The sequence below is a fragment of the Verticillium dahliae genome, genomic scaffold (genome assembly GCF_000150675.1).
Source record: "Verticillium dahliae VdLs.17 supercont1.6 genomic scaffold, whole genome shotgun sequence".
Lineage (NCBI taxonomy): Eukaryota > Fungi > Ascomycota > Sordariomycetes > Glomerellales > Plectosphaerellaceae > Verticillium > Verticillium dahliae.
Genome location: NW_009276926.1, coordinates 424721 through 450635, shown reverse-complemented (window position 1 = coordinate 450635; position 25915 = coordinate 424721). Strand labels below are relative to the sequence as shown.

At 53.7% G+C, this 25915-nt stretch overlaps 8 protein-coding genes and 1 non-coding gene across 9 annotated transcripts in view; 3 read left to right on the top strand and 6 right to left on the bottom strand.

The window, feature by feature from the left end:
• VDAG_03689 (PHO85 cyclin-7) overlaps positions 1 to 483 on the bottom strand; it is a gene marked incomplete at both ends in the record, with an annotated part of 1122 nt that extends 639 nt beyond the window's left edge. The window contains one exon of the mRNA XM_009653773.1: positions 291 to 483. Coding sequence (XP_009652068.1) covers positions 291 to 483 — 193 coding nt within the window. The remainder of the gene's footprint in view (positions 1 to 290) is intronic.
• Positions 484 to 2802: 2319 nt separating this feature from the next.
• Positions 2803 to 4719, bottom strand: VDAG_03688 (acetolactate synthase; the record flags this gene model as incomplete). Its single annotated transcript, XM_009653772.1, has 4 exons — positions 2803 to 3155; positions 3210 to 4340; positions 4397 to 4595; positions 4657 to 4719. 4 exons carry the CDS (start codon positions 4717 to 4719, stop codon positions 2896 to 2898), a joined length of 1653 nt encoding a protein of 550 aa, XP_009652067.1. The 3' UTR covers positions 2803 to 2895.
• A 1452-nt stretch (positions 4720 to 6171) lies between these two features.
• VDAG_20009 lies at positions 6172 to 6287 on the top strand. The gene has a single exon (XR_692056.1). It is a non-coding gene; the product is annotated as a 5S ribosomal RNA (ribosomal RNA).
• Positions 6288 to 6720: 433 nt separating this feature from the next.
• VDAG_03687 (uncharacterized protein) lies at positions 6721 to 7173 on the bottom strand (the record flags this gene model as incomplete). The annotated part of the gene is made up of 1 exon (XM_009653771.1): positions 6721 to 7173. One exon carries the CDS (start codon positions 7171 to 7173, stop codon positions 6721 to 6723), a length of 453 nt encoding a protein of 150 aa, XP_009652066.1.
• Positions 7174 to 7961: 788 nt separating this feature from the next.
• Positions 7962 to 9617, top strand: VDAG_03686 (lipase; the record flags this gene model as incomplete). The annotated part of the gene is made up of 1 exon (XM_009653770.1): positions 7962 to 9617. One exon carries the CDS (start codon positions 7962 to 7964, stop codon positions 9615 to 9617), a length of 1656 nt encoding a protein of 551 aa, XP_009652065.1.
• Positions 9618 to 10941: 1324 nt separating this feature from the next.
• On the top strand, positions 10942 to 13723 carry VDAG_03685 (minor extracellular protease vpr; the record flags this gene model as incomplete). The annotated part of the gene is made up of 4 exons (XM_009653769.1): positions 10942 to 11058; positions 11157 to 11525; positions 11592 to 11720; positions 11801 to 13723. The coding sequence occupies 4 exons, from the start codon at positions 10942 to 10944 to the stop codon at positions 13721 to 13723; spliced, it is 2538 nt and encodes an 845-aa protein (XP_009652064.1).
• A 1293-nt stretch (positions 13724 to 15016) lies between these two features.
• VDAG_03684 (uncharacterized protein) lies at positions 15017 to 15733 on the bottom strand (the record flags this gene model as incomplete). The annotated part of the gene is made up of 2 exons (XM_009653768.1): positions 15017 to 15087; positions 15163 to 15733. The coding sequence occupies 2 exons, from the start codon at positions 15731 to 15733 to the stop codon at positions 15017 to 15019; spliced, it is 642 nt and encodes a 213-aa protein (XP_009652063.1).
• Positions 15734 to 19218: 3485 nt separating this feature from the next.
• VDAG_03683 (GCY protein) lies at positions 19219 to 20874 on the bottom strand (the record flags this gene model as incomplete). The annotated part of the gene is made up of 9 exons (XM_009653767.1): positions 20561 to 20874; positions 20397 to 20495; positions 20310 to 20329; positions 20169 to 20241; positions 19975 to 20107; positions 19728 to 19924; positions 19573 to 19670; positions 19355 to 19515; positions 19219 to 19298 (listed from the first exon to the last, which is right to left on the bottom strand). The coding sequence occupies exons 1-9, from the start codon at positions 20693 to 20695 to the stop codon at positions 19219 to 19221; spliced, it is 996 nt and encodes a 331-aa protein (XP_009652062.1). The 5' UTR covers positions 20696 to 20874.
• Positions 20875 to 24231: 3357 nt separating this feature from the next.
• Positions 24232 to 25167, bottom strand: VDAG_03682 (retinol dehydrogenase; the record flags this gene model as incomplete). The annotated part of the gene is made up of 2 exons (XM_009653766.1): positions 24232 to 24326; positions 24393 to 25167. The coding sequence occupies 2 exons, from the start codon at positions 25165 to 25167 to the stop codon at positions 24232 to 24234; spliced, it is 870 nt and encodes a 289-aa protein (XP_009652061.1).
• Between the last annotated feature and the right edge of the window lie 748 nt (positions 25168 to 25915).

Genomic DNA, 25915 nt, shown 5'->3' with positions numbered 1-25915 from the left:
TTCCCTTACCATCGTTGAATATGCACTTCAGCGGACTAGACGGGCAGCCCCATGCTTCTCTACGTCCCTGTCGCACCCATCCCCCGCCATCCATCCCTCCACTTTCATCTTCGTGCCACTCCACTTTGCTTCAACGCGTACGCCTACAGACCTACTCCTCTACTCCATCCTCACTTCATCTCTTCTCCCTCGCCCTGCAGTACTGTCTATTCGCCTCGCACAATATCTCTGCTCCCTCACCTCCTCTTTCCTCTACTCTACTCTCTCCTCCCTCCCACCCCCTCACTCACCTACTACCGCATCTCCCTCCTCCTTCTCCCTCCTTCCTTCGTCCCTCGCGACCCCCCGCTCCATTTGCTCCTCGTGATCGCCCGTCAGAAGACTGGGATCGGAGGCAGGGTTCGGCGGGGGGGGGAGCTCGGGGACGTCGCTCGAACCAGAGTCGCACGATGCTTCCGGGACCGCATCACCGTGGGAGGACATGATGCGCGGATCTATCCTGCGGGTGCGCTTGCTGGCGGCTGAAGACGAGCCCAAGGAAGCTCGTGGATATGGTTGATGATGGCACGGAGGGAGGCAGCGGTCATGTTCTCAAGCTTAAGCTCAGCTCAGGCTTGCCAGGCTGCCGTCTTTCGGTCTCGTGCGCGTGCCTCGGTCTGGTTTGCGGGGATGTTGTTCAGAAAAAGTGATTCCGGATGGCTCAGACATGCGCTGGCTCGTAGAAGCGTGGCAAATAGGGTCAGACGCTGCAATGGCGACAAACTCAGCTGCTAAGAGCAGGAAGAGGCGACGACGTTTTCCGGGGATAATGGTGTGAAGTGGAACGTTCTTATGGCAGAGAACGGCTAATGGCGTGGTTAAAAATGCTGTAGTAGTGAGAAGATAAGGCTCGGGTCAGTGGAGCTCTTGGTGTATGTGGTTGTCCCTGCGGCGGTTACAGGCTTCTCGCAGGCTGGTCTCGACCGTCTTGCATGCCAGGGCTGGCGTGGTGGGGGGCACGGCTTGAACGAAGTCGGCTGTCCGTGGGTCGAGCGAGCTTGTGCGGGGCTACGATCAGCTGCAAGTTCTCTCGGGGTTGTGTTGATCCCCCAATTTTCCCCCTCATGGCAGACATTCAAAAAAAGGCAATTCAACTCAAGGTGCACATACAAGATGGTGGGCCTGTGGCAAAGATGCGCAGATGGGAACTGATCGGCAACGGCGGTGGGTGGAAGAGCACCAGACGGTTACGCCGCTGCAGGCCAGGTGCACAGGTGCACGAGTGCAGAGGTGCCGCGCAGATGCAAGCCGGGAGGCGTTGGCAAAAGGCCTTGAGGCGAGGTCTCGAACCAAGCCGAGCAAACGTGTGAGGGGATGAAGGTTGGCGTGTGGTGGGAGAGCGGGCGGGGTGGCGGCATACGCGAATAATGGTCCTTTGATAACCGAAACGTTGTCGCCTGCCTGGCTATTCATTCAACAGGCACCGATGACAATGCCTAGTTTGCGATAGATTGGCTACTCTGATCGTTGTGGTACCAGAAGCTGCGTGGTTGCTAGGCGTAGAACGTCGATTTGCGAAAATAGAGAGAGAGAGAGAGAGAGAGAGCTCCGTTCGGGTTTCGCCCTTGTCAATCGAAATGTCGTGTGGTCCGATTAGGTCGTTTGCCTGATCGCCATATCGGTATCGCCGCTCAATACCTAGCTAGGCAAGGCAGGTTGGTGAGATGCAGGAACCACAACAAAAGGCGTGGCGAATGCTGTCGATCACCAGCTAAGGGTCGTAAAAGGTAGCATGCAAAGTGCCCCCAGGGCAACGAACGCTACGATGGCAGGTCAATGGCGGCGTCCCGTGTCGGGATGGATCGTTGAGGGCCTCTCTGTTGAACGTGGAAGGAAGAGTTGGCGATGCTGGCTGGTTTCATAGGAGAAAGAGCAGCAGGACGAGACCCGATTCAGATGGAAGAGGGGAAAGACCGAGGCCCTAATCTCTTATTTAATGTGATTTGCCCGGCCTCCCCTCCCAGCAGCCTAAGATAATGGTGCCGACGGCGTGCTGGCAGGGAAAGAAGGCCCGGTGACCGTTTTGCTCCTTCCTGCCTGGACCTTCCTCGTTTCCTCGTTTTCCTCGAGCTCCAACGGCTCCAACGAGCCTCCCCTCCCCTCCCCTCCCCTCCCCACTCTCCACTCCCCACTCCCCCGAATTGAACAGCGGCAGTGCTCCGAATATGTCCCTAACGTGCCCCCTCTCCCATGGCGCGCTTTCCCACTGGTGCATGCCCACGCAACCACGTCGCTTGACACCGAACGTTATGGCGGGGCGCCAGGGTTCAGAAGGACATCAGGCCTACAGGGGCCATGCCAGGCCCTACCTACAGGGACCAAGCCTCTGACTTCGGACGATTGTCCATGCGGCTGTTTCTCTCGTCGGCCCCCAAATGCTCGCGAAAAACGTAGCTCACAACCATTTCTCCTACTCCGCCAGTCTCGAACCCATTTCAAAAGGCAGAAGCAGTGAGCAAGATGGATGGGGCTTTGAACTGCAGACACGAGCTGTGCAGCTTTCAACCTGGTCCTCAGGTTCGACCTGCCCCTCCTCGTGTCGTCTGCGCACGAGGTCACGATGTCCCTCGAACACGACTTGTCAGACTGGGTCTAGACACGTCGGATGCGAGTCGACGTGGCTCGCACCTCGGGCTGGCTCCACGATGGGTCAGAAACGGCGCGGCGCCAGGTTCCCGTCATTAAGGTACCTGATGTACACATATACATGGCATGCACATGTGTGCCCACACTCAGAAAGGCGCAAACAAAAAATGTCCGCTTCATGAACGGCATCCATGTACGGCAGTATTTGGGCCCGAAGCCCCTCTTCGCATGGTGACAATCATCGCTCTCCTGCGGCTTCTGCTCGTTCGCTCAACAGCCACTCGTAACCTTAACGTCGAGAACAGCCGATTGTCCTCCCTGGACTGTCTGAATCGCCTTCTTCAACATGCCCTCGAGTTCCTCCACATGGCCCACCCTCGCAGCCATCAGGTCACCACCCGCCGCTGCCTTGGCAATGCCTGCATAGTCAGGCGATGGGTCAAAGGAAATGTTGATCTCCTCATTCGATGCCTTAGCGCCAGCGCCGTCGGGATGAACGAGCAGAAGCGACCGCCGTGGTGCGTTCCAACCTGTCACTGCGTCAGTACCTGCATCTCGGCTCCCACTAGCCTTATCGCACTCACCTTTGTTGTTCAAGACGATGGTCAAGATTGGAATGTTGTACCGCTTCGCAATCCAGTAGACGCTTCCTGGGACCGAGAACAAGAAGGTACCGTCGCCCACAATCTGGACCACAAACTTGCCCTTGCCGCCATTCTCAGCGTCACTCGCCAGTTTAATGCCCAGCGCTCCTCCGCCAGACCATCCTAGACCGCCGCCACCACAGTTGATCCACGACCCAGGGTGTACTGGCTGAATGTTGTCATGCACAAAGCCAGTGTTGGTCACCGCTTCGATCGCCCAAATGGTGTCGTCAGGGCAGAGACGGCGTAGCTCTCGGCAGAGGTGACCAGTGCCAAACTCTCCATCTTCCGAGGGCTTCGTCTTTGCCTGAATCGTGGCTAGCCGTCGCTCGTAAGATTGCTGCAACTGCATGCCACGGGTCTCGGCTTCCTTGGTGTTGAGCAAAGACGCCAATTTGTCTGACTTGAGCTGATCTGTGATCTGACCAACGGCGGCCAGGCTGTCTGCGCGGTACCTCGACTCGGCCTTGATGTAGAAAACAGGCATTTGCTGTTTCAACGGATCAACGTCAACGTGGAAAACCCTCGCATCTTGGCGCGGGTGACACAGCGTGTTGACCCAGGGCACGTCGCAGTTCAGGACAAGTATGACATCGGCCGTCTTGATTGCCTCGTCGGATCCAAACCTGAGGCCGAGCCATGCGGGATGGTCTGCAGGGAAACACATGTCGCTTCCGCCAGTGTCCAGAACTCGCAGACCCTTGACTGCATTGGCCAGCTCAACCAGTGCGCTGGGGAACTTGTGATCCCTGCCGCCGTAGCCAGTGATGATTAGCGGTTCCTTGGCGCCGGCCAGCGCTTCGGCAATCTTGTCCACGGCCTTTGACGGCAGGCCGCCGAGCTCAACTGGATCCCATTCTTCCTGCGGGATGGAATATGGCTCAATTTCAGCCTCCATGACTTCCCTGGCGCCGCAGAGATAGACTGGCCCCTGAGGGTCCGACTTGGAGAATTGCAGAGCGCGGTTCACCATTTGTTTCACATTAGTGCCAGTCTTGACTTCGCCCGAGTAGCGACAGTACTGCGCGAGAATCTGCTTCTGATCGGGCACATCCTGGATCCAATGGATATCTTGCCGTTGTCAGCCTCGATCCCACGTTATCTGCAGGGGAAATTGGCGCACATACACTCGGTCCGACTGCCTCGGAGCTCGCCCTCCAAGGTAAATGGAGAGAGACCGGCGAAAACAAAGACTGGGGCTCGGCCCGTGGAAGAGTTGTGTACAGCAGCGCCGAGGCCCTGGGTTCCGACATCAACGTGGACAATAACACATTGAGGTTTGCCCGTCAGCCTGGCGTAGCCGTCGGCCATGGACATGGCCACCATCTTGACCACGTGTTAGTGCGACACGGCGCTAACTAGAATGGCGGCAGCATGGATGACCTACCTCATTGGGACAGGTAATCATACGCGGGAACCGGCCCTTTTTCTCGCGCTGGCCTTTCACCATGGCTTCAATGATGCTTGGGTGATCGGAGCCTAGGTTTACAAAACAATGTGTGACACCTGCATCCCAGAGCGCTTCGAAGAAGGCAAAAGAAGCAGTGTACATGGCGGCTGGTGCTGTCGAGGCATAGTTCCTGAACTGCTCGACCGCAAAACGCCTGGTATTATCCTCCCCCATGAGGATGCCGCGCTGTAGGGGTGCGGGTATGGAGGAAGGTGCCAAGTGACGGGATCCAGATTGTGAAGTCGATCGGGTGGCGGAGGTCGATACACCCTTGATAGACCCTCGGCCGAAACTCTGCCCAGCGCCCGCTGGCGAGGGCCTTGGCAGGCTGCGCAGGACGGACCCGCGGGGTAAAGGTCGGAAGGGCATAGCTCAAGTTGTCCGATACGGCCGTGGCAGCCAGCACCTTACGGATACGGAACGTGGTGTGGGGGTTGAGAGAACGAGCAGGGGTGGGAGTGAGGGAAGTGAAGCATGTGCCTGGTGGCTTGATGTCTTGATGTCTTGGCACGAGGGGGCTTTCTCTCAGAGGGCCAATTGTACTGAATACGGACGGACTCGGTGACGCTTCGGTGGACTTTCGAAGATCGTGACGCAGAGCCAGAACCTGTAGGTAGGGGATTGAGGGAAAGGAAAGTAAGAATGCGATCAACCAAGGGCGCCAGGCCAACTTATACGACCGGTGGGCAGGTCCGATGAAACATCCGACACGGAAGGCGCAGGGCGCGGATTCGCGCGGGGCACAAAGACTGGAAATGGGGTCATTGCCTTGAACAAAACGCAACGCAACGTCAGTGGCAGGCACGGGACCTTGAAGCTCGGAACGTTCCTTCTTCCCCAGCTTTTGCATCTTGGGGCGGGGAACGGCAACCCCCCGCATTGGCTGGAAGGGGCACGGATGACCTGTTTTGGGCATCACCCACCGCTTGGAATCGGCCACGATCAATGACCTGGTACGACGTACTTGGCGGGGAATGTGTACAGTGAGATGGTGGCTTGCCGACCGTAGACTGCATTGTCATGTAAGGTAGCCTGTCTTTTTTGTCCTTCGTGTCTCTTCTCCTGGACCCCCATTATGCCATGCCTCTCGCTTTTGCTCGTACCTTGGCCCCCCAAAACGGGTGCTGCCTGTGACACTGCCGTGAGCCGAGACTTGCCGCCACTGGAATGAGGGGCAAGCAGCAGATCAATCAACGCCTCTAGCCCTGGGGAGAGATGCCCAACGTTCACTTTGTCGCTTCGAAGCCACTTGTGCGTAAATGCAACAACAACCAGTATTCATTCTAGCTTGATTGAGTCGTTATAGAGACGGATGTGGCATATTCAATTTGAAGCTGGGACTTGAGAGATTGGGTCGTACGGATGCTGATTGACAGGTACACGTCTAACATGGCCTCGAGATGGTCTCCAACATCACGACATGGGTTTGGGTAACCTCTATTTCCAGCACATACGACCATACCTACTGGAGAACTCGGGATCCCGTCCGCTCTCCCATAGATAAGCCAGTAAGGGTCGGACTAGTAGTTGGGTGGGTGACCACCAGCGAATCCCTGATGTTGTATGTTTTTGATTTTCTTTTTGGTGGTGAGTTAACTTGAGGTTGTTGGTGGGGAAAAGGGCGCCGGAACTCGTGGTGGTGGTGGTGATTGGCTTGAGTATTGAATCTGTAGTTTGTATTCTAATGTGTAAGGGAGCATTGTATTGAGCTTTCATACCGTTCTCGTTTATGTGTATCTAGCTTAGCAGCAGCCCTACCACCTCTTGTTTCGTCGCTGGCAGCGTTTCTTTACCGATTTGCCTCTAGCTTTGCATATCGATCAGATTGCAATCCATCCTTTCGCCTGCCACATGCCATGATTACGTCTAGTCAGGCCCCGAGCTCCGCTCCAGCAGTGCAGTTTTATGTTCTGTTGTACAGGTTCCCCAGCCATAGACAGCCGCGCAGTATACACTTTTCGTACATTTCCTCTCCACCGCCGACCTCCGAGCATCAGGCTCTTACGGCGCCTTGGTCCGCAGCTGCACACCGTGCCACTGCTTCACCTTGTCGCCCAGCGCCTTGTTCACCATCCTCTGCTGCTTGAGCATGTTGGCGCCGCGGAAGTGCGCCGACGTGATGTCGATCGAGTACATGGAGCCGCATCCGCCGGAGACGTCGCGAACGTTGAGCTCGAGGGGCGCAAACTCGGCTACGAGCGTGTCCCAGATCCAGGCCTCGGCCTCATCGAGGTAGTCGGGCTTCTCGAGTGCCGGCGGCGCGGCAGCGGCAGCGCTGGCTTGGGAGTAGTGACGAGCCTGGGGCGCGAGGCAGAAGGGCTGTCTTTGGGCGGTGCGGAGGACTTGCGACTGGGAGAGTGTTGGGAGAGCGCGGAACGAGGGTGCGGCGCGGAGGATATGGGACGGCGAGGGCTTCGTCTGCGCCAGGGCGCGTTGGCAGAGGCGGCAGATCATGTTGACTCTGGACGTCGTTCGCGTTCAGTGGGAGATGGGATATCGTGAGGGGAGGCGCTGGGGTGATGCAGGTTGTTGGAATCGTGGCGTGAGGTATCGCTTTCGGGGAGCTTCAGGCGCTGCAGGCGCTGCAAGACCAATTGCAAGAATCTCTTTGCTCTGCCCTGCCCGGCTGACGTCAAATGAGTGAGCTGCAATTGTTCAGCAGCCGACGGCCAGCCGAGCTTGAGCCGACCTGAAGCGGCAGCGCTGACTCAGCGAGCGAAGGCCCAGGTGAAGCCGATGGCTCCCTCACCGTAATGCAGCTTCCACCCCGACTTTTGTACAAACTCTACTTCAACAACAGGAGGACCTCATCTCATTTTCTTCCGTAACGTACCTCCCTAGCCAGGTCTTCATATTTACGTCCGGCTTCTAATGCTGCCTTTCTCCTGAGCCCGACCTCGGCCACTCAGCGTCGAGCCCTCGTACCCCAGGACCCGCCCCTGTCGGACGCGGGGCCTGGATCGGCAATCCCCTACAGTGCATCTTGCTGGGGTTGCTTCATCGTCTGTCTTTCCGCGTTGTTGAGACCCCGGTCATGGGAAATTCCTCCAATCACCTCGACATGGAAGACAAAGACCGCTGGACATGATGCCTACCCTTCGATATTAAAAAGTCGGACCAAAGGAGAATGCAAGGCAGGGCTCGGGGTATATGAGCGGCATGAAGTCGTCACCTGCGAGGCGGCCTGCTTGGCCTCATTCCTCTGGCACTCTCGACCTGCAGACTTTTTGAGCCGACTCCGAATGCATGTCCGATCTTTTTTGTGGGCGGCCCTCTGCTGTTGCGAGGCCGTCGTGGCACAGGCACCCCTCGCGACAACTGTCAACGGCACCTATGAGGGCGCCCACCTCTCTTCCTGGGACCAAGATGCTTTCCTGGGCATCCCTTTCGCTCAACCTCCCATCGGGGATCTGAGATGGCGTTGGCCACAAAGTCTCAATGAGTCTTTCGCCGATGTCCGAGACGCGACAAAACAGGGATACAGCTGCATGCAGTACCGCGGCAACTTCGACATGTCCGAGGACTGCCTCACTCTCAATGTCGTTCGACCATCCGGCAAACATGAGAAGCCACTTCCTGTGCTCGTTTGGATTTTTGGCGGTGGCCTCTTCACTGGCTCGATTGCCGATCCCCAGTACAACCTGTCTGGCATTGTCAAGGTCAGCCAAGACATGGGTCAACCTGTCATCGCTGTCGCCATGAACTACCGTCTCAACATGTACGGCTTCCTGCAAACGCCGCAGTTGTTGGCTGAAGGTTCAAGCAACGCCGGTCTTCTCGATCAGCGACTTGCTCTCCGCTGGATCCAAGAAAACATCGCCGCATTCGGTGGTGATCCCGACCGCGTCGTTATTTGGGGTGAAAGTGCCGGAGCCCAGAGCATCGCCTACCACCTCTTCAGTTATGACGGGCGCGATGATGGCCTCTATAGGGGCGCAATCATGGAAAGTGGCGGTCCGACCGGCGCTCAGGTGCAGAACCTGCCTTACTATACCGTTCCTGTTGAGAACCTGACCCGCTCGGTTGGGTGTTGGACGGCCTCGAACCAGTTGGCGTGCCTTCGCGGCCTGAGCCAGGAGGCTCTTTTCGCTGCCCGCCCCAGCCAAGTATGGAACCCGCTCATCGACGGAGACTTCTTGACTGGATACCCAAGCCAGCTGATGCCGGGAGGAAGCTTTGTCAAGGTCCCGCTGCTTATTGGACACAACACGGACGAGGGTATCAACTTCAGGCCGACCTCGCCGAGACCCGAGACAGCAAAGGACCTCCAGAATGCATTCGCTAGCTGGCGATCCTACTCACTATCGTCTCCAACTATCCGTAAACTCCTCGAGCTTTATCCCGATGACCCCTGCGATGCGCCGCCACACGCCATCACCAACTGCAGCCGCTTGCCCGCCTTGTCGAGGGGTTCACAGTGGCGTCGAGGAGCAGATATCGGTGGCGACCTAGTCATGATCTCCGGTCGCCGCAAGATGTGCGAGCTATATGCTGGGCCCATAGGGGAGTCGCAGCCTGTTTACAGCTACCGCTTCGACCAGCGACTCTGGAACCGCGCCGAGGTCGACGGCGTGCAGCACTTTGACAACGTCGCCTTTAGCTTTCAAAACATCTCCGGACTGCTAGGCGCATCGCCCACGCATGACTCTCACGTCAAGCTGGCGCGCACAATCGGACAGGCGTACGTGAGATTCGTCTACAACCTTGACCCAAACCCTGCCTGTCGTCACAATGCGACGGACGTCATGGCCTTGCCCAAGTGGCCCCGGTATGACTTGGACAAGCCGGTCAACATGGTCTTGAACGCTACAGAAAACTATCTTGAAGACGACACATACCGCAAGGAGGGTATGGCGTACATCAACTCGCCTGCTGTTGCTAGGGAATTGCTTGCCTAAGTGAAAGGGTTTATTGCACGAAATAGTGAGAAATGACCTCCGTCAGGTTCAAGAACAGGCTCGCTAGCGGGCAACATGCTACGACATAATACAATCACCTGCATCATACTGTATCTCCTCTACTTTAATGCATCCTCGGGCTCTTTGCTGAAAACACGGACATAACGAGTACCGCAGTTGTATCATATGCCGAGCCAGCGAATTCTTGACAGGAAGCGTAGACTGCGGAAACAAATTTGGTCATCCCACCGAGATCATGCAAGCTCACATTGTCGACAATACTCAAGTCGAGTAAGCTCCTCGCACGAAAGATGTCTTTGGCGGACAAACAACAACAACACATGAACATCATCCGCCCAAATGGACATGAAAACGTAGACCGAGCGACTTGATAAAGCAACACACGGACCGCTTTCATGGGCAGGAAAACGAAACACGATTGTTAGGGCTGGTGAATCCTCTAGCCTGGGCATCACCCGTCATGGGTGAGCCGTCAGCACATCGTCGCCAAAGAAATTGCAGGCCGACATTGGCCCAGTTCGGCTGCGCAGCTTCGCCGGCTCACCGGCATTGGGCATTCTGGTGATACCCACAGGGTCATCCTGATCCAGCCGCAGCCCCATGGGCCCACGAGCTTACTTGACCAAGCCCCGGGCGTTGACTGACGATGCTATTCTGGGAGAGTCACAGCAGTGATTTCCCCATCTCGCCAATCGACAGGATATTTCCGCCCCTGCTGGCATCCAACCGCCGTCCTGGGAAGCCACGCCGGCGCTCGACGACAGGGCGGTCAGCGTCCGTCCCCCATGTGGTTTGGAAATTGGGCCATATCCCGTTGCATCCTTTTGGATACAGGCATTCATGTTCCTCTATCATAGTATTTGGCACCGCTTACCATACCGCAGGATTCTCATCGCAATGCTGGTGATGGCGCCTCGATGTGAGGCTCAGCGCAGACATCCGACAACAGTTGAGCCCCTGATTTCTCTTGCGATGCATAAGAAAGCTACATGTGAATGCACCCGGAAACGTCGGGGTCGCGGCTGAAGCAACCCTCTACCCCATCTCATCCTCATCACCCTGGTGAGCCTCGATTTCGTTGTGACAGAATGTCAGATCCTGCGAGTCTCACCCCCCCGTCTCTTTCACGCTTGGCTCTCAGGACCCCAGTCACGATGATCTCCTAGACTTCGACATATATACCGCGCCATTGGGCCACCGATGAGCCCTCAGTCATGGCCTTCTACACTAATCATACCAGAATAAAGCATCTTCTCTGTTTCCTTCCTCTTTTCTATCTGTCTAGCGTTTTGTCACATCCACTATGGTTCGCAGCATCATCTTCCTTTCTCTACTCGCAGCGGCCTCGACCGTTGTGAGCGCTGCACCCCAGCCGCAAACTATCCCGGGTGCATACCTTTTTGAATTCGAGCATGGCGTTGTAAGTACACTTTTTCTTGGAGTGCTGCCGCAGGCTAGTGTCCGTCACACTCGCTGTTCGTAGACGACGGCCTGAAAGTCGCTAACCATTCATCCAAGGATACGGCAGCATTTCACAAAGCATATAAGGGGCATGCAATCAAACGGAGGGATCTGAATTACAAGTTGTTTCACGGCACTTCGATTCACTTTAGAGATCTCGACACGGCGGAGGAGAAAGCCACCGAGCTGGGGAAGATGGCCGGTGTTAGGTCAATTCGCACCTTGAAAGAATATCATCGTCCCGATGACAAGGTCATGTGGACCGGCAACAGCGGGCGAGCGTATCAAAAGAGTCGGAAGCGTGATTCACAAGATGGCGGTCGTGATCATGACGCTTTCACCCCACACCTCATGACACAGGTCGACATGCTTCGAGAGGCAGGCTACACAGGAAAGGGTTTCAAAATTGCGGTTATCGACACTGGTGTAAGTACTTGACGCTTCAAGCCTTTTGAGCCAGGTGCGATAAGGAGAAAATCTGACGAGCTGCAGATCGACTTCAAGCACCCTGCTCTCGGAGGCTGCTTTGGAAAGGGTTGCCTCGTGTCATACGGTCACGACTATGTCGATGGTGACAACGTTGAGGAGCCGACCATGGACTGCGACGGGCATGGCACTCATGTCGCCGGCACCATCGCAGCCCAATCAAATCCGCTTGGCTTCACCGGTGTTGCTCCCGATGTAACTCTGGGATCCTACAGATCTTCGGCTGCAATGGCACGGCTCCCGGCGACGCCATAGCTGCAGCTTTCGCCCAGGCCTTTGAGGACGGAAGCGACATCATTTCTGCTTCTCTTGGCGGTGATCAGGGTTGGTCTCAAGAAGAGGGCTCTGTCATCGTGCAGCGTATCGTTGAGCAAGGGGTGCCCTGCGTCGTTGCGACGGGCAACTCGGGCGCATCGGGACTCTTCTTTGCCTCTGGGCCAGTTGATGGCATCGGTTCCACGGCTGTCGCTTCTTTTGACAACGTGGTCATACCTCAGCTACTCACAGAGTCTACGTACAGCATCGATGACGATGGCGAGGTCACCTTTGGTTGGCATGAGGGCGCCCCTGCTGCGTGGGCTGATGTGGAGCTTCCCCTTTACGCTACAAGTCTCGACGCCGAGCTGTTCGATGATGCTTGCGACCCTCTTCCTTCCGACACTCCTGATTTGAGCAACCGCATTGTTCTGATTCGCCGCGGAACTTGCACATATGACGAGAAAGCTGCGAATGCCGCCGATAAGGGTGCCAAATACATCATGTTCTACAACAACGTACCTGGCATCGAGGATGTCTCGTCGGCTCATGCTCAAATTCTTGCCGTGGCCATGACCACTGCAGAAGAAGGCGAGTATTGGTTGCAGGCTCTAGCGGCAGGTTCCAAGGTGACGCTTCATATGACCGACCCCATCGAGTCGGACGCTGTCCTCGAGCATGGCAATAACACCATAACTGGAGGCTTTGCCAGCACCTTCACATCTTGGGGTCCCACGTGGGAGGCTGAACTGAAGCCGCAGTTCGCTGCACCTAGAGGGCATATTCTCTCGCTCTGGCCTAGAGCATTGGGCAGCTATGCCGTGCTCGGTGGCACATCGATGGCCACTCCGCTCGTGTCTGGTGTTCTTGCTTTGTTGGCCGAAATCCGCGGACGTCTTGATCCAGTCGAACTCACCAATATTTTGGCTGCCACAGCCAAGCCGCATTTCTTTAACGATGGAAACCAGGCCTTTAACCAACTCGCACCCGTTCCCAAGCAGGGAGCTGGCTTGATCCAAGCGTACGAGGCTGCTTTCACCACCACCATCCTCAGCGTGTCGAGTCTCGCTTTCAACGATACGGAGCACCTCCGCTCGCTATCGTTCAGCATCAAGAACGTTGGAGACGCAGATGTTACCTACACACTTGACCACCGTCCTGCGGCCATGGCCTATACCTTTGCTGCAGGTACCGGCCGCGCGGATACTTTCCCCAACGAGCTGACAGACGATTATGCGACTCTTTACTTCAGCAAGCCTATCATCACTGTCAAGGCGGGAAGAGAGGAGAAGGTCACATTGTCTCTCGACCTTCCAGAGGATGTCGACAACGCTCGCTTGCCTGTGTACTCTGGCTACATCGCGCTGTACGGTGATGACGGCAAGGTGTTGCACCTCCCCTACATGGGGATAGCCGGTAGCATGCGAGAGACGCCTGTGCTGGCAAGTGCCAATGGTTTCGTCTACGAGGCACAGACGCCAACACGATCCATCGTCAATGCAAGTTTCGTGCTTCCTGCGCAGGGCACAGCCGATCCTACCACAGATACTCTCCCCGGTGTCAATCTCGAGTCCATCCTGGGTACCAGTGTGGCGTATCTAGAGGTCATTCCCGTCGGCAGTCACGATGAGGGGCTCACGTACGAGTTCCTCGACGTCAGGACCATGGGGTCTGCGGTGCCTGCACTCCGGTGGATCACGCGCCAGACCGACGTCGTTCTCACTTGGGATGGCCAGCTCGACAGTGAGAAGTATGCCCCGGCCGGTCGCTACAAGTTTGATGTCAAGGTGCTGCGTGTTTTTGGCGACGCAGAGGATCCCGACGACTACGACACGATCGAGACGGCCGCGTTCTCCATCAGGTACGAGGCGGGCAGCGGTTAACGGTAGTTATTGGGCTTGTCTTGAAGATGTCATTTTGTTGTTGGGTAGCATTGGGAGTAGACTCAGAGCTTTGTCTCCTGATTTTCGGGTCTTCATTCGGCGTTCATCTAGATTGTTGGCGGCCCTTTTTTTTTTTTTTTCTTTTTTTTTTGTTTGCGTGCATGCGTGCGCTGAGAATAGATATTGAGTGGGTCTCGAACATCTTTTTCCCAAGTGAAGCGCGCTGTCTAATGATGTGGCATGTCAATGGTTCCAAGAGACCTTTGCCGCCTGTCTCAAGCAGGGCGGTCCCATCACGTCCGCGGCTGAGCCCGATATTTGGGAGTGGACGTGACAGAAAACTTAAAAAACAAGCAAACCGTTCGCCGCTGAGACACGGCTAGTCCCCTGGAGAAGGGGAACGCCAACGGCGTCAAGGAGAAATGCCGACACTCAATCGGGAAGCAAAAGAAAGCGGACGTCGGTGGGAGCATCGAGACATGACACCCAGCTGCCGCTCCGGCGGGACCGGCTCTCAGTCCCTAGCGCGAATCGGCCGCTGTAGCTTGGCGCTGGCAAATGAAACCACACCGATATTGTGCAGGGAACAGGGACTTGTGGGTGTGTTGGTGTCTTGGCCGAGAGGGTGCGAGGGCTATTTGCTGGGTAAATCCGATTCTCCGGGACGAGAGCTGAAATAGGAGCGGCTTGGTAGATGGTCCAAGAGCTTGGAGGGCGTGCTCTGTGTGATGATGAAATGCATGGGCGCTGGATCTCACGGCAATTCGATGCGGTGTGAAGGCCAAGCAATACACTTTCACTGCTGGTTTTTACCAGCAGATGCATCATCGTCAGAAAGTCCCTACTGCGACAGTTCAGGTAAAATGCGGGACAGTTGATCCCTTCCTCTCTTGGCTCTCCTATATGCACCCTGGAGAAACATGATCTGCATTGTTCCAGAAACGTTATTGCTATATGCTGTAGTTTGTCCTGGCAGTGCCTACTCCATTTCCCTCGTTTCCTGACCAAGATTTTTACCTGTTGATACAATGAATGACTCAACGCCGATAGCCTTTGTGGCAATCCCAGATAATCACCTGTCGTGGGGTCCTGTTATGACCATCCCCTGACGGTGATCGTTTCCCTCCTCTATATCCATTTGCTTTGCCTGCCTGCCATGATCCCTGGCATGTGATCAACCAGGTACCTATCCATACATGACGCATTAACGTTCCATTACAATACTCAGCTGCTTTCGCGAAGTCTCCCTCGCAGTTTGTCTTCGGCCGTGACTCCATCGAGCTTGACTAGCTCTCACGTCGGCGTACTTGGGATATCGCATCCACTTTGCCTCAATTTGCGCAGCAAAGACCTCTCTTCTGATGCTAAGCAAGAAGAATGAGCACGATTCGCAAGCGATAGAAGACTGTACGCGCAATGGAAGGATGGGGTGAGCTTACTTGGCCTCTGCACCGCAACGGCCTCTGAAAAGCCATAGAACAGCTCCGTCTCGGCCTGATCGATCATGGTCGCGTTGTCCGTGTCTCCATCATCGTAGTTGACGCGGTATACGTCTACACGGATGGAGTACACGCCGGCATATGTGAGCGCTAGGTCCGGAAAAGCAAAGGCAACAGACTGATGCCTGCTGCCGGAGCCGCGGTCCTCGACGGCATAGCCTGTCGCGACCAGGGCGCCGCCCAGCTGGCCGTCGAGGACCCGCCCTTGGTCGTCGAGCAGTGCTGCTGTCGCGAAGAGGTGCGTGTTGTTGTGGCGGCCGCCGGCGCGGACATGCGTCTGGGCGACGACAGGTGGATATATGGGCCGGCAGGTCTGGGTCTCGGTCGGCGGCTGGACGGCTATGGAGACCATGGCGGCGGAGATGTTGCCAGATTGGCTAGAATACCTGCAGGAAGAGCAAAGGGACGCGAGTCGCCCGGGAGGACCTTCGGAGACGTCTTGAGCGTAGTAGGAGGCTCGATGGTGGCGCGAACAGGGCTCGGTGCGGGTAACGCGCTTGATCGTGGTCATGGCCATGGTAGCGGGCGCAAGGACGAGTTTATTTAAAGTTTGGGAAAACGATCGGGTACCATGGGCGTGGGATGGAAGGGGTCGAAGAGGACGATGAGAGAAGAACAGCATCAGGGGGGGGGGGGAGCGGGAAGGGTGGGGGCAGTCGGCGGGACCGGTCTCGCGGGTCGATGTGCTGGGGCGGCTCCGTTGCATGTAGATGGAGGCCCGGCTACCGAAGTCTGTCGTCACCAAAGGCCAGCGCCACGGATACACGCCCGGTCAGAGAGACTGCCAATTCTTCTCATAGAGAGCCCGAAAATTATCGGAGACGCTAAGAGACAGTCGGGCCTTGTCGAGAGAAACGGGGCGGCGGGAGGGTGGTTCTGGAGTGCCACAGTGAAAGCAAGGACCGGAGCGGAAGGCTGGCAGCCCAATGGGCTGATTGTGGAATGTCAAAGTCAGACAGCCGTGGCAGCAAAGAGCAGGGCGACAATGTACTGGTCAGAGAGATGAATCGAGAAGGGGGAAAAGGAACGCTGCACGGCTGCGTAAGGACTAAGCGAGAGCAGTGTGGGTGCAGACTGGGCCATTTACTCAAGGGAGTATGATGTGTTCCTTGGGTTTCGACCGGTGTGGCGGGTCGGTCCAGATGCAAGATGGGATCTATCAGAGATGCTAGGTAGAAAGTGTGTTACGGACGCATGGACAGGGCGAAGACAAGAGACGAGAAGAAATATCGCGGAGGAAACAGAACCTGCGGATTGGACTACGTAAGGTTCCCAGGCAAGGCAACAGGACCGTGCCTTGTTTCCAGGAGATCAGCTGTTCCTGAGCCTGCTGGATCGACTGCTTGGATACTACTGGGGTGTGTTCCTGGGGCTGCGATCTCACGCAGATGGCCAGGTTCTCCCAAATAGATGGGACAAAGGATGGGCTGAGGCCAGGGGACCAGAAGCAGTGATTCACCCAACTGATTCTTCGCGACGTCCTTGTTGCCTCTTCGACTTGGCACTTTCCTCTCAGCCTTAGATATGGCGCTTGCTTGATTAGGGTAACGACCTCAGAACGCTAAATCTCGGTGATCCGTCCATCTGGTATGGTAACGTCGACGCATACAGGAGGAACAACTGGACACCGGAATCAGAACCGGGGTTGGCGCGGGAGCCACCCCGGGAGGAAACCCTCCAGCGTCAGATCAGCACTCGGCGCCAACACGGATCAGTAATCGCGGGTAGTGCCTATTCAGGAGCGAGTGCCAGCACCCCTTGTCGTAAGAGCAGGGATGACGTGGTGGGGCTGCTCCAGCTCATCCAAGGGCGACGGAGTGAGGTGAGATCTGGTACAGATGCCGTTGGCTTGGCGCATGTTTCTCGGCTACACAATGGGCCTATGGAGAGCTGAGGCGAGATGGCCTCGAGAAAGATTCTAGGCTAACCACGTTGTGCGACCACCAATATGCTTCGCAGCATGCTTCGTGAGCCTGTGGCTCGGTCGTTATCATCGAGATAGGTGACCTGAAGTCTAGGAAGCCCTTGGGCCTCTTTTGGGTCCCACGGAACACAGGGTGCGGCCGGTCGAGAAGAGGGACGTGTTTCGCTGTGCCACACGGCCTAAAAAGGAGGCTTGGTGGAAGGATATAGAAAAAAGAAATATCAGCACCCTCAGAATGACAAAGAGAGAGAGAGCCAGAAAGCAAGACTCGGTCCGACGCGGTTAGAATGAGGTGACAACAAAAGACCAGTGCCTATCTGGTGACGCTACCCGATGTTCCCGACATGTTGCAACCTGCAATCTGCAAGCATGCCGGAGAAATTTCACTCGGCTGGCAGCCGGATTGGATCTCAACCATGATGCCTCGCAACGTCATGGCAGAAATGCATAGGTGTAACGGGTGACAGGACCATTCCGCGAAATCTTCCTCACACCATTCTCCAAGCTGTGTCGCACAGAAAGTGACCCTGCTGAAGAGTAATCAATCAATTGCGTCTGCACGATCGTGAGCCCACATGTTGCAGCCAACAATCTGGCGCCTCATTAGTACCGTCATATCGCCGGTCTTGTCCATCATGCACGTTACATGGAGAGAGATGGCGCTGATGGGGCGTTAGGGGTCAACGCCTAGAGCCAATGGCCTGATGGATGGTGTCGGAGGCCAGGTGCCCAGAGAAATCAGATCCTTGACCCTTGATGCATAATCTCACGCCTCCTCACTCCACGCCAGCCTCGCGGGTCCTCCACCTCGGCCGCAAGCTGTACATTGTGTGTGGTCTGAGCAGCATGATAAGCTGATTTGACGCATACGAAGGGACTCAGGGCATTGCAAATTGACAGAATGTCATTAGAAATATCTTTTCACCTGTCTGCACTCTGGAGACAAGCAGAATTCGATCTGTCAGTTTTGGCGGAAGTCCGCAGGCTGTAGCAAAAGAAAAGATGGACGGTATTGCAACCCTGGCCTTTGCAGTGTTTCACCTCATCCAGGCCTCGGGTAAGGCACAAGGGTGGGAGTTGCAGGGGGTGGAGTGAAAGGACTACCTGCTCCTAGTTGCTGTAGATGGCGGTCGTCGATGTCGGGTCTCAAGATCGCGTCTTCCTGCTGTTGGTCCGAACGGGGCAGATCGCGCCGGAAAATAAAGGGCGGGCGATCTGGGTACGGATCTTTAGTAGCCTCAGATCTCACCTTAGCTCCCGCCCTTTGGGCCCTGGCTGACGCCTTTGTAATCACGCCCTTGCATCGTACAAAGCCACAAAAGATGATTGAGCCCGGAGCTTCAACGGCGGGGCGAATATCCGCCGTTGCTGCGCTTTGGGCTTCGCAACCCTGACACCTTTCTGTGCAATGTCGCCGAAGACAGGCCTATTCCCAGGATCCGTGAAATCGGAATCAGGTCCGACTCCGCGCTTCGAGCCGTCATGAATTCCGGGTTCGGGACCGACCATTCACCTCCATTTGTGGCAACCCACAGGGCCGCATACGGACGTTTTGTCCAGGCTGCGTAAATCAGCCAATTGTTATCAGGTTCATGATTTGCCTAGATCTTTGCCCATGGGCTGCGAGGCTTCGAAGACCCTTGCCCTTCGACCAAGCAACGAAAACCAGCAGCCCCCTAAATATTTCTCTCCACCGATCAGGCTCAAGAATGGATCAAGCCCACGCCCTAGTTTCATCTGCTCCCTCAAGCTTGGGTCGCAGACAGTTCGCAGCGCGAGGCTCACTGCATATGTAGCTACTTAGCTCGTTCTCGCCTTACCAGGGAACCGGGGGGTTGACGTTCCGTCATGCCAGTCATATGCACATGCTTACCGCACGTCTCGGCCAGCGAACCGAGATGGGAACATCCCTGGAATGCCAGAGTACATGTAAAAGCTCGAGCTCGCCATTGATGTCTCATTCAATCATGTAAGCGACCTGGACTGTATCCTGTAAGATCTCTTGCCAAGGGCGTATAGACATGTATTCATTATTCGCCGTGACGCTCTATATCCTGATCCCCCTGAGTCCCTTACGCACCAAGAACGATCTGGTGCGTCGCCTTCTTCTCGACCTCGTCATCGAAGATGTTGACATCCCAGGTAGGAGAGTCTGCGTAAGGTCAGTCCAGAACGGAAAGGCCAGCATGGTACAACACGAAAACTTACAGCGCAGGGGAATGTTGTATCGCACGGGGTTCTCGCCAATCTTGCTGACGGCGGCGAAATCCTCATCGGAGAGCTTGATCTCCTGGAAGTTGGCTGCGATGCGCGAGGGGGTCACAGACTTGGGAATCACACTGTGGCCACCGACCTGGGCCCAGGCAAGCCTATTATCCCCATGTTAACACATACACCATGATTGCAGGGAGCGTGTCTCAGCTCACAGGACTTGTGCGGGGGTCGCAGAGTTCTTCTCGGCAACGGCCTTGATTGTGTCGTTGACGAGAAGGAGAGGCGCGTCAATGCTGTTGTTGCCGAATGCCTATATTTTCATTAGCCAATGCATCCTTCGAAAAGAATCATGGCGAGATCAACTGACAGAGTAGGCAGTGATGTGAATGTTCTTCTCCTTGGCGTACTTGATGACGGTGTCATTCTGCTGGAGAAGAGGGTGGCGCTCGATCTGGTTGACGACGGGGACCACGCCAGTGGCGCTGATGACCTTCTCAAGGTGCTTGACGGTGAAGTTGGAGACACCAATGTTGCGGACCTTGGACTTGGGCAGATCAATCAATGCTGTTCTCGTCAGAAATAGCACGGCCTCGAAGTCTCAGGGATATGCATACCTTTCCAGGTGTCGACAATGGAGACATCATCGTCCACAGCGACCGCCTTGCCGTCCTCAGAGGCGGGAAAGAGGTTGTCAGCGTCAGCAGCACCGTTGCGCTTGAATGCGACAGGCCAGTGGATGAGGTAGAGCTACATGCTATCAGCGATACTGTTCTGTTGCCCTGCTTCAACGGGGTGCCGAAAGACGTACGTCAAGGTAGTCAAGCTCAAGATCCTTCAGAGTCTGGTCAAGGGCGGCCTCGACATATTCGGGACGGTGGGAGCTATGGATTGATTAGTTCCGAGCAGCGGAAGGTAGTCGGAAAGCCGTAGGTGTTGTAGGAGCACATACTTGTTCCACAGCTTGGAGGTCTGAGAGATCCATCAGTCAGCATCAATCCTTGATTCCTAGAAACCTAGAGCATCTGCGGGCACTCACAATGAAGATATCCTCGCGCTTGAGTCCCGGAATGTCCTTGTAGGCCTTCTTGATGCCTTCGGCGACCTCGGGCTGGTTCTGGTAGATCTTGGCGAGATCCTGCGACTACGGTTAGCAATCTTGCTGCGCGCCATGAAACCGTTGATCCAAGTGAGAGGCCCTACAAGATGGCGGTAGCCGGCCTTGAGGGCTTCGTAGACGCCCACGGAGACCTCGCCAGGAGACGACTGCCAGGTGCCGTATCCCAGCGTGGGGATCTGCGCGCCAGTGTGGAATGTAGCCTTGGTGCCGAACGACATGTTGGTAGTGGTTCTTGGGATTGCTGAAAGGTGACGGTTGCTAATTGATGACAGAGTTGTCTTCTCTTTGGCTCCTGTAATGAGAACTATCGTCGAGATCTGTGTAGTGAGGGGTTGGCTTCGCAAGCTTCGGAACGAGTGAGGGGCACAGGGTTCTTATTCCGCTGCCCCTGGTTGTCATGCTCCATACAAAATGGAGGTACGAGGGGTCGCTCGAGCTCGTGGACCCTGATGAACTCATCGATGATCTCACTTGGCCCCAGATGCATGATCCCGCCATTGCGCATCCCGCAGAAAGCGGAGCCTGGGTCGGATGGAAATGGCCGATTGAGGGAATTCCGCCGGCACCATTTGGTGCATCGAACGTACAGTGCTGCCCGTAGACCACCAGAATACGGACTCTGTACCCGGCAATTCTAGGTGCTGTGTCTGCCTCTCTTATGTCCCAATGCCATGCCAATCATAATGAATAAGGTACCCAAGATACCGTGAATGCCAGAAGCAGCATGTAGGCCGGTCATAACGGACAGCGCCTGAATCCATGTTGCTCACGATTTGCAAGCACATACGGGCGCGCCGTGACGAACCCTGATGGGTAGCATCGGGAATAAAGAGGGGTAACAGGGAGTCGCAAGCTCTCTCTATGCGCTTGGGTTGGCGTCATAGGTGTCGCGTATTGCTCGAAGGATCGCGAGATTCAGTGACTCATGAGTGTTAGACACGCTACAATGCCAGACAAAGGGACATCAGGTTGCAATATTACCATGTGATCACGCAATTGCATGGATTCAGAGACTCAGTAATTGAAACGGACCCCCGAGTACTTGATCATTGGAACTGCCTAGCTTCATTAGCTGCATGCCGAAATTGGCGCCTTGAGGACGCCATCAATGAGTATGAGTGAGTTACAGTGGATTATAGTTTGCAAAAGCGGCGATTACCACCATATACGACTATACCTGCTAGAAAACTCGGGATCCCATCCGCTCTCCTATAGATAAGCTAGTAAGGGCAGTATTACGTTTCGGAGAAGTCTCTACTATAAGGCTAAGATAGCCTATATAGTACGCGCCTATATAACCTTACCCCTCTTTAAGCCGCTACTTTAGACTCTACTATAAGCGCTTAAATTTATAGTATTCTAATTAATAGCCTTAACTTATATAGTCTTAGGGGGGTCTAAATATCCTACTTTAATTTCTATATTCCGATTTAATTAAGGGGTACTATTAAGTTAAGATCTAGGAGCTTAGATTTTATAAGTAAGTATATTATAGTATCTTTAGCCTACTAATTCCTAGCTTGAAATAAGCTAAGTATTAAGCTACCTAGTTCCTTAGTCCCTAACCTATTATAATGCTTATTAGTATATTCGATAGTATAATAAGGTATCTATAGAATACGACCTCTCGAAGGATCTAGCCTAGCTATACTTATACTATATATTGATATATATCGTAGGAGGTACTAGGCAACGACCGAGGGTATTACTTAGTTATAAGAGGAAGAGATAATAGTAGATAAAAGGATAAGAGGAAGGGAGAGATAAAAGTAATTATATCTCGAGAAGGAGATATTAGATCGAGAAATAGATCGAAGATCCTAATAGCCTTTAACGAGAGCTATAAAATAGTATAATTTTCGTTCGGATCGAAGGTAGATAGGTAGAGGGATTAATTATAAAGAAGATTATAATTAATTAAAAAGAGTATTTAGATTAATCCTAATAGAAGTAAAGTGTTACGACCTGGCAGCTTCCGAAGGGGGAACACTGTCAGAGGGTTGGGGTTGCTGTTTGCAGAAGCTTAGGTTGTGACTCTGAGACGATGTGGTGTCGTAAGGCGTTGCGCACTCGTTACAATGAATACAAGGTAAGACTTAGATTGATCACTGTCGTGAGAAAGAATGTATCTACAAGTCCAGAATGTCCGTCCTTATATACCTGCCATCCTGTCCTTGTTGTGTTAGGTGGTGAGCTCATGTTGGATGGCTCACTGGTTAGTTGTTGGTGATCCATGATGTTAGGATCACGGTGTGTTATCCCGTGAGCCATTCCCTGGCTCACTGCGGCGTCCTTGGTGAGCCCGACGACTCACCCTTTATGTCTGAGTGAGCCATCACGTGATTTGCCAGGTGGGCCCGATTCTTATCTTATCGCGCTCCCTGATCGCGGGGTCGTCGATTCGCGGCCGCCCTGCTTCCTTGGTTGTTACATAAAGCATATTTTAGAAGGTATCCGTTTATAGTAATTAAGAATAGGTAAATTAGATAGGAATTATTATATAAGAGGGACTTATAAATATGATTAGAATTAGATAATTATTAAGACTTAAAAACTTAAAAAATAGGTCTAAGGGGTGCCCTCTATATTAATAGACTAACCCTTAGTAGTTATATATAGACGAGGCGCTTAGACTACCTCTAGACTTATAGAGGAAGTAGAGTTAGATTTTAAGCTTTAGCTAATAGGGTATAAGAGAATTTAATAGCTTATTATTATAGAACGGCTCTATAGAATATTATAAAAAGTATACTATTCTATAGCTACGATTTTTTTCTTTCTAATAATATATATATCGTTATAGTTTAGCTTTTATTTTAGCTACTAAAGTAGTTATAAGTCTCTAACTCCTATAACTCCTATATTATACTATAAGTAGCTATTAATATACCTCGATTTCCCTTAACCAATAATAAGCTTACTAGATAGAAGATTCTAGAGTAGGAAGATCGAAACCTTGGCCGCCTCTATGTCCTTCTCGGCTATAGGCGATATACTAGTAGCTTCTAGTAAGCTATATTAGCGTAGCACGCGCTCGTACTGCACTAGCCTCTTATAAACATTATTAGCACTCGCCTTACTAGGCTTCCGCTTCCGCGTACTTAGCGCTAAAGCTTTGTAGATATATACTAGCCTGCCTTCTCGATAGCTAGAGTATAGGGGTATCGACTTATCGTACTTAACCTTATAATAGACGTATATCTAGCATAAGAATGCTATAGATAGATAGGAGGGGTACTTAGCGGCTCCTACGGTGCCCGGCCTATTTTCCGGGGTTAGTGTAATTAGCGCTAATATATTATACGGGAACGCGAATTAAAGACGGTCCCCGCCAATACTTCGAGAGGGGGGTAGTATAGTTAGAAGAAACCAACATAGCGTTATTTGCATAGTACTGCGTTATTGACTACCTCAAGGTGCTAGACATCCGTTTAGGTACTTCGGTACTTAGTAAGGTCATTGGCTTGATATGGGATTCGATTATCTACTTGTGGTAGATTTTTCTGAAACCTGTAGTTACTCAGGGGAATCGCCTAATATACTTTCTAAATTCATCCCTCGGATAGCGATATGCTCGTAGCCGCGAGGAAGGGTGATCTCCTGTCTCAAACACTGAAATAAAGGTAATATATTAAGACGCCCTCCTCGTGCCACTTAGCTATCTCCATATTAATCTCCCTCGTCATGTGACTTACGATGTCGGGATCACGATCCGTTATCGATGTCACGTGATCCCGATACTGTCTACCCAGTTTCAATAGTTCTTAATCTCCTCCTCGGTCCATTTCCAAAGGCCTTCTGCCAAAGTCACATTCTCAGTGAGCTTGCTGCCCTTACCCGCGATCCCAACTGGCTGATAATATTCGCCTGACTTGACAGTCTCAGCGACTGATGCCCACAATTGGTTCAGCGTACCCTTTGCAACATCCAGCCCAATCAACGAGTAGACCACCTTCATCGTTATCTTCCAAAACAAGCTGTTGTTCGAGGCCGGTGAAGTCAAGTTGGTGTTGACAATGCCCGGATGGATGGAGGACACCGTAAGCTGTGGGTAACGTTTGGCGAGTTCCTTTGCGAATAAAATGTTGGCCAGCTTGCTCTGTCCGTACTTTGCGCCAGCACTCATGCCCTCGCCTTTGGTTTTGAGAGTGTCCCAAACGATACCTTCACTAGGTGCTACATTATGTGCACCCGACGAAAGAACGACGACCCGGACATCGGAGTCGGGTTTCTCAGCTGTGCTAAGAAGGGTGGGCAGCAAGAGCTTCGTGAGCAGGGCGTGACCCATATGATTGGTTCCGAACTGGATCTCATAACCATCCTTTGTGGTGGCGGCTGGGGGCATCATAACGCCGCCGTTGAGCATTAAGATGTCGAGACGCGAGTGGTCCTTCTTGAAAGCTTCTGCTCCAGCTGCAATTGATGAGAATGATGCAAGGTCGATTTCGACTGGCTGTATAGGCGCATTGGGGACTTGTTTCTGAATTTCCTTGATGGTTTCGCGTGCCTTATTGAGGTTTCGGGCGCCGAGGCAGATCGCTGATGGGTTGTGCTTCGCCAATTGCAGTATTGATTCCTTCCCCAGGCCGCTGGTGCCACCTGTAACGAAAATCACCTTGCCTTTTAAGGAAGGAATGTTATCATCAGGGTTGAAAGAGACACTAGCTCCCCCACTGAGAAAGTTTCCCATGGTTGCGAGGATAAACGCCGTCTGGTGTATCGAGAGAAGCTGGCGTCCGGGGGGTTCGTGGCGTCGAACGTCAGGACTACAGGCGAGTTGTGCGGAGAAAGAGGCAAAATCTTGTTGGTTGAAAGATTTATCCATTTGCCCTCCTAGATATCTAGCGACTTTATATAGGACAGCAGGCGTCTGAACTCCGCGAGTTTTAGCGTAGTATTTGGTACCCCTTGGTAGAGACATTGCTAAGTGACTGTAGCTACCATACACATACTAGCCCGAGCCGCGGCTTCGTATTTTGACAAGGGGTTGTAGCTTAGTGCCCGCCCTCCGGCCTTTCAAAAGAAAATACGCCTACTACCGCTGCAGGCTTTCAATGCCGTTCCATAGAGTCGCATGGTGATTATTTATCGGAGCGATTATTATTCTTTTAATGAACACAAGTCGCCGGTGTAGCACTGATATCTCCGACGTAGTAGGCATAATTCATGTTGCCCCAAATTTGGTTAGCAGTTTGGCAGGACGGAAGGAAAAGTGACTCTATAGTCGCGCGCTAGTAAACCTAGATTCGATAGGGCGTGGCGTTGATTCGCCAACTATCACAAATCAAAGTCGGGATTAATAATCTGAGAGGTTACCTTGGCACAATAATCATCCTTCCGACTCCTCCGCTTCGTCGACTGCACGACGCCATCTCTGTCATCTTTGCCACAATATCATCAGCCTGGATTCAATTGAGTGGAAAATGGCCCGGCGTAGT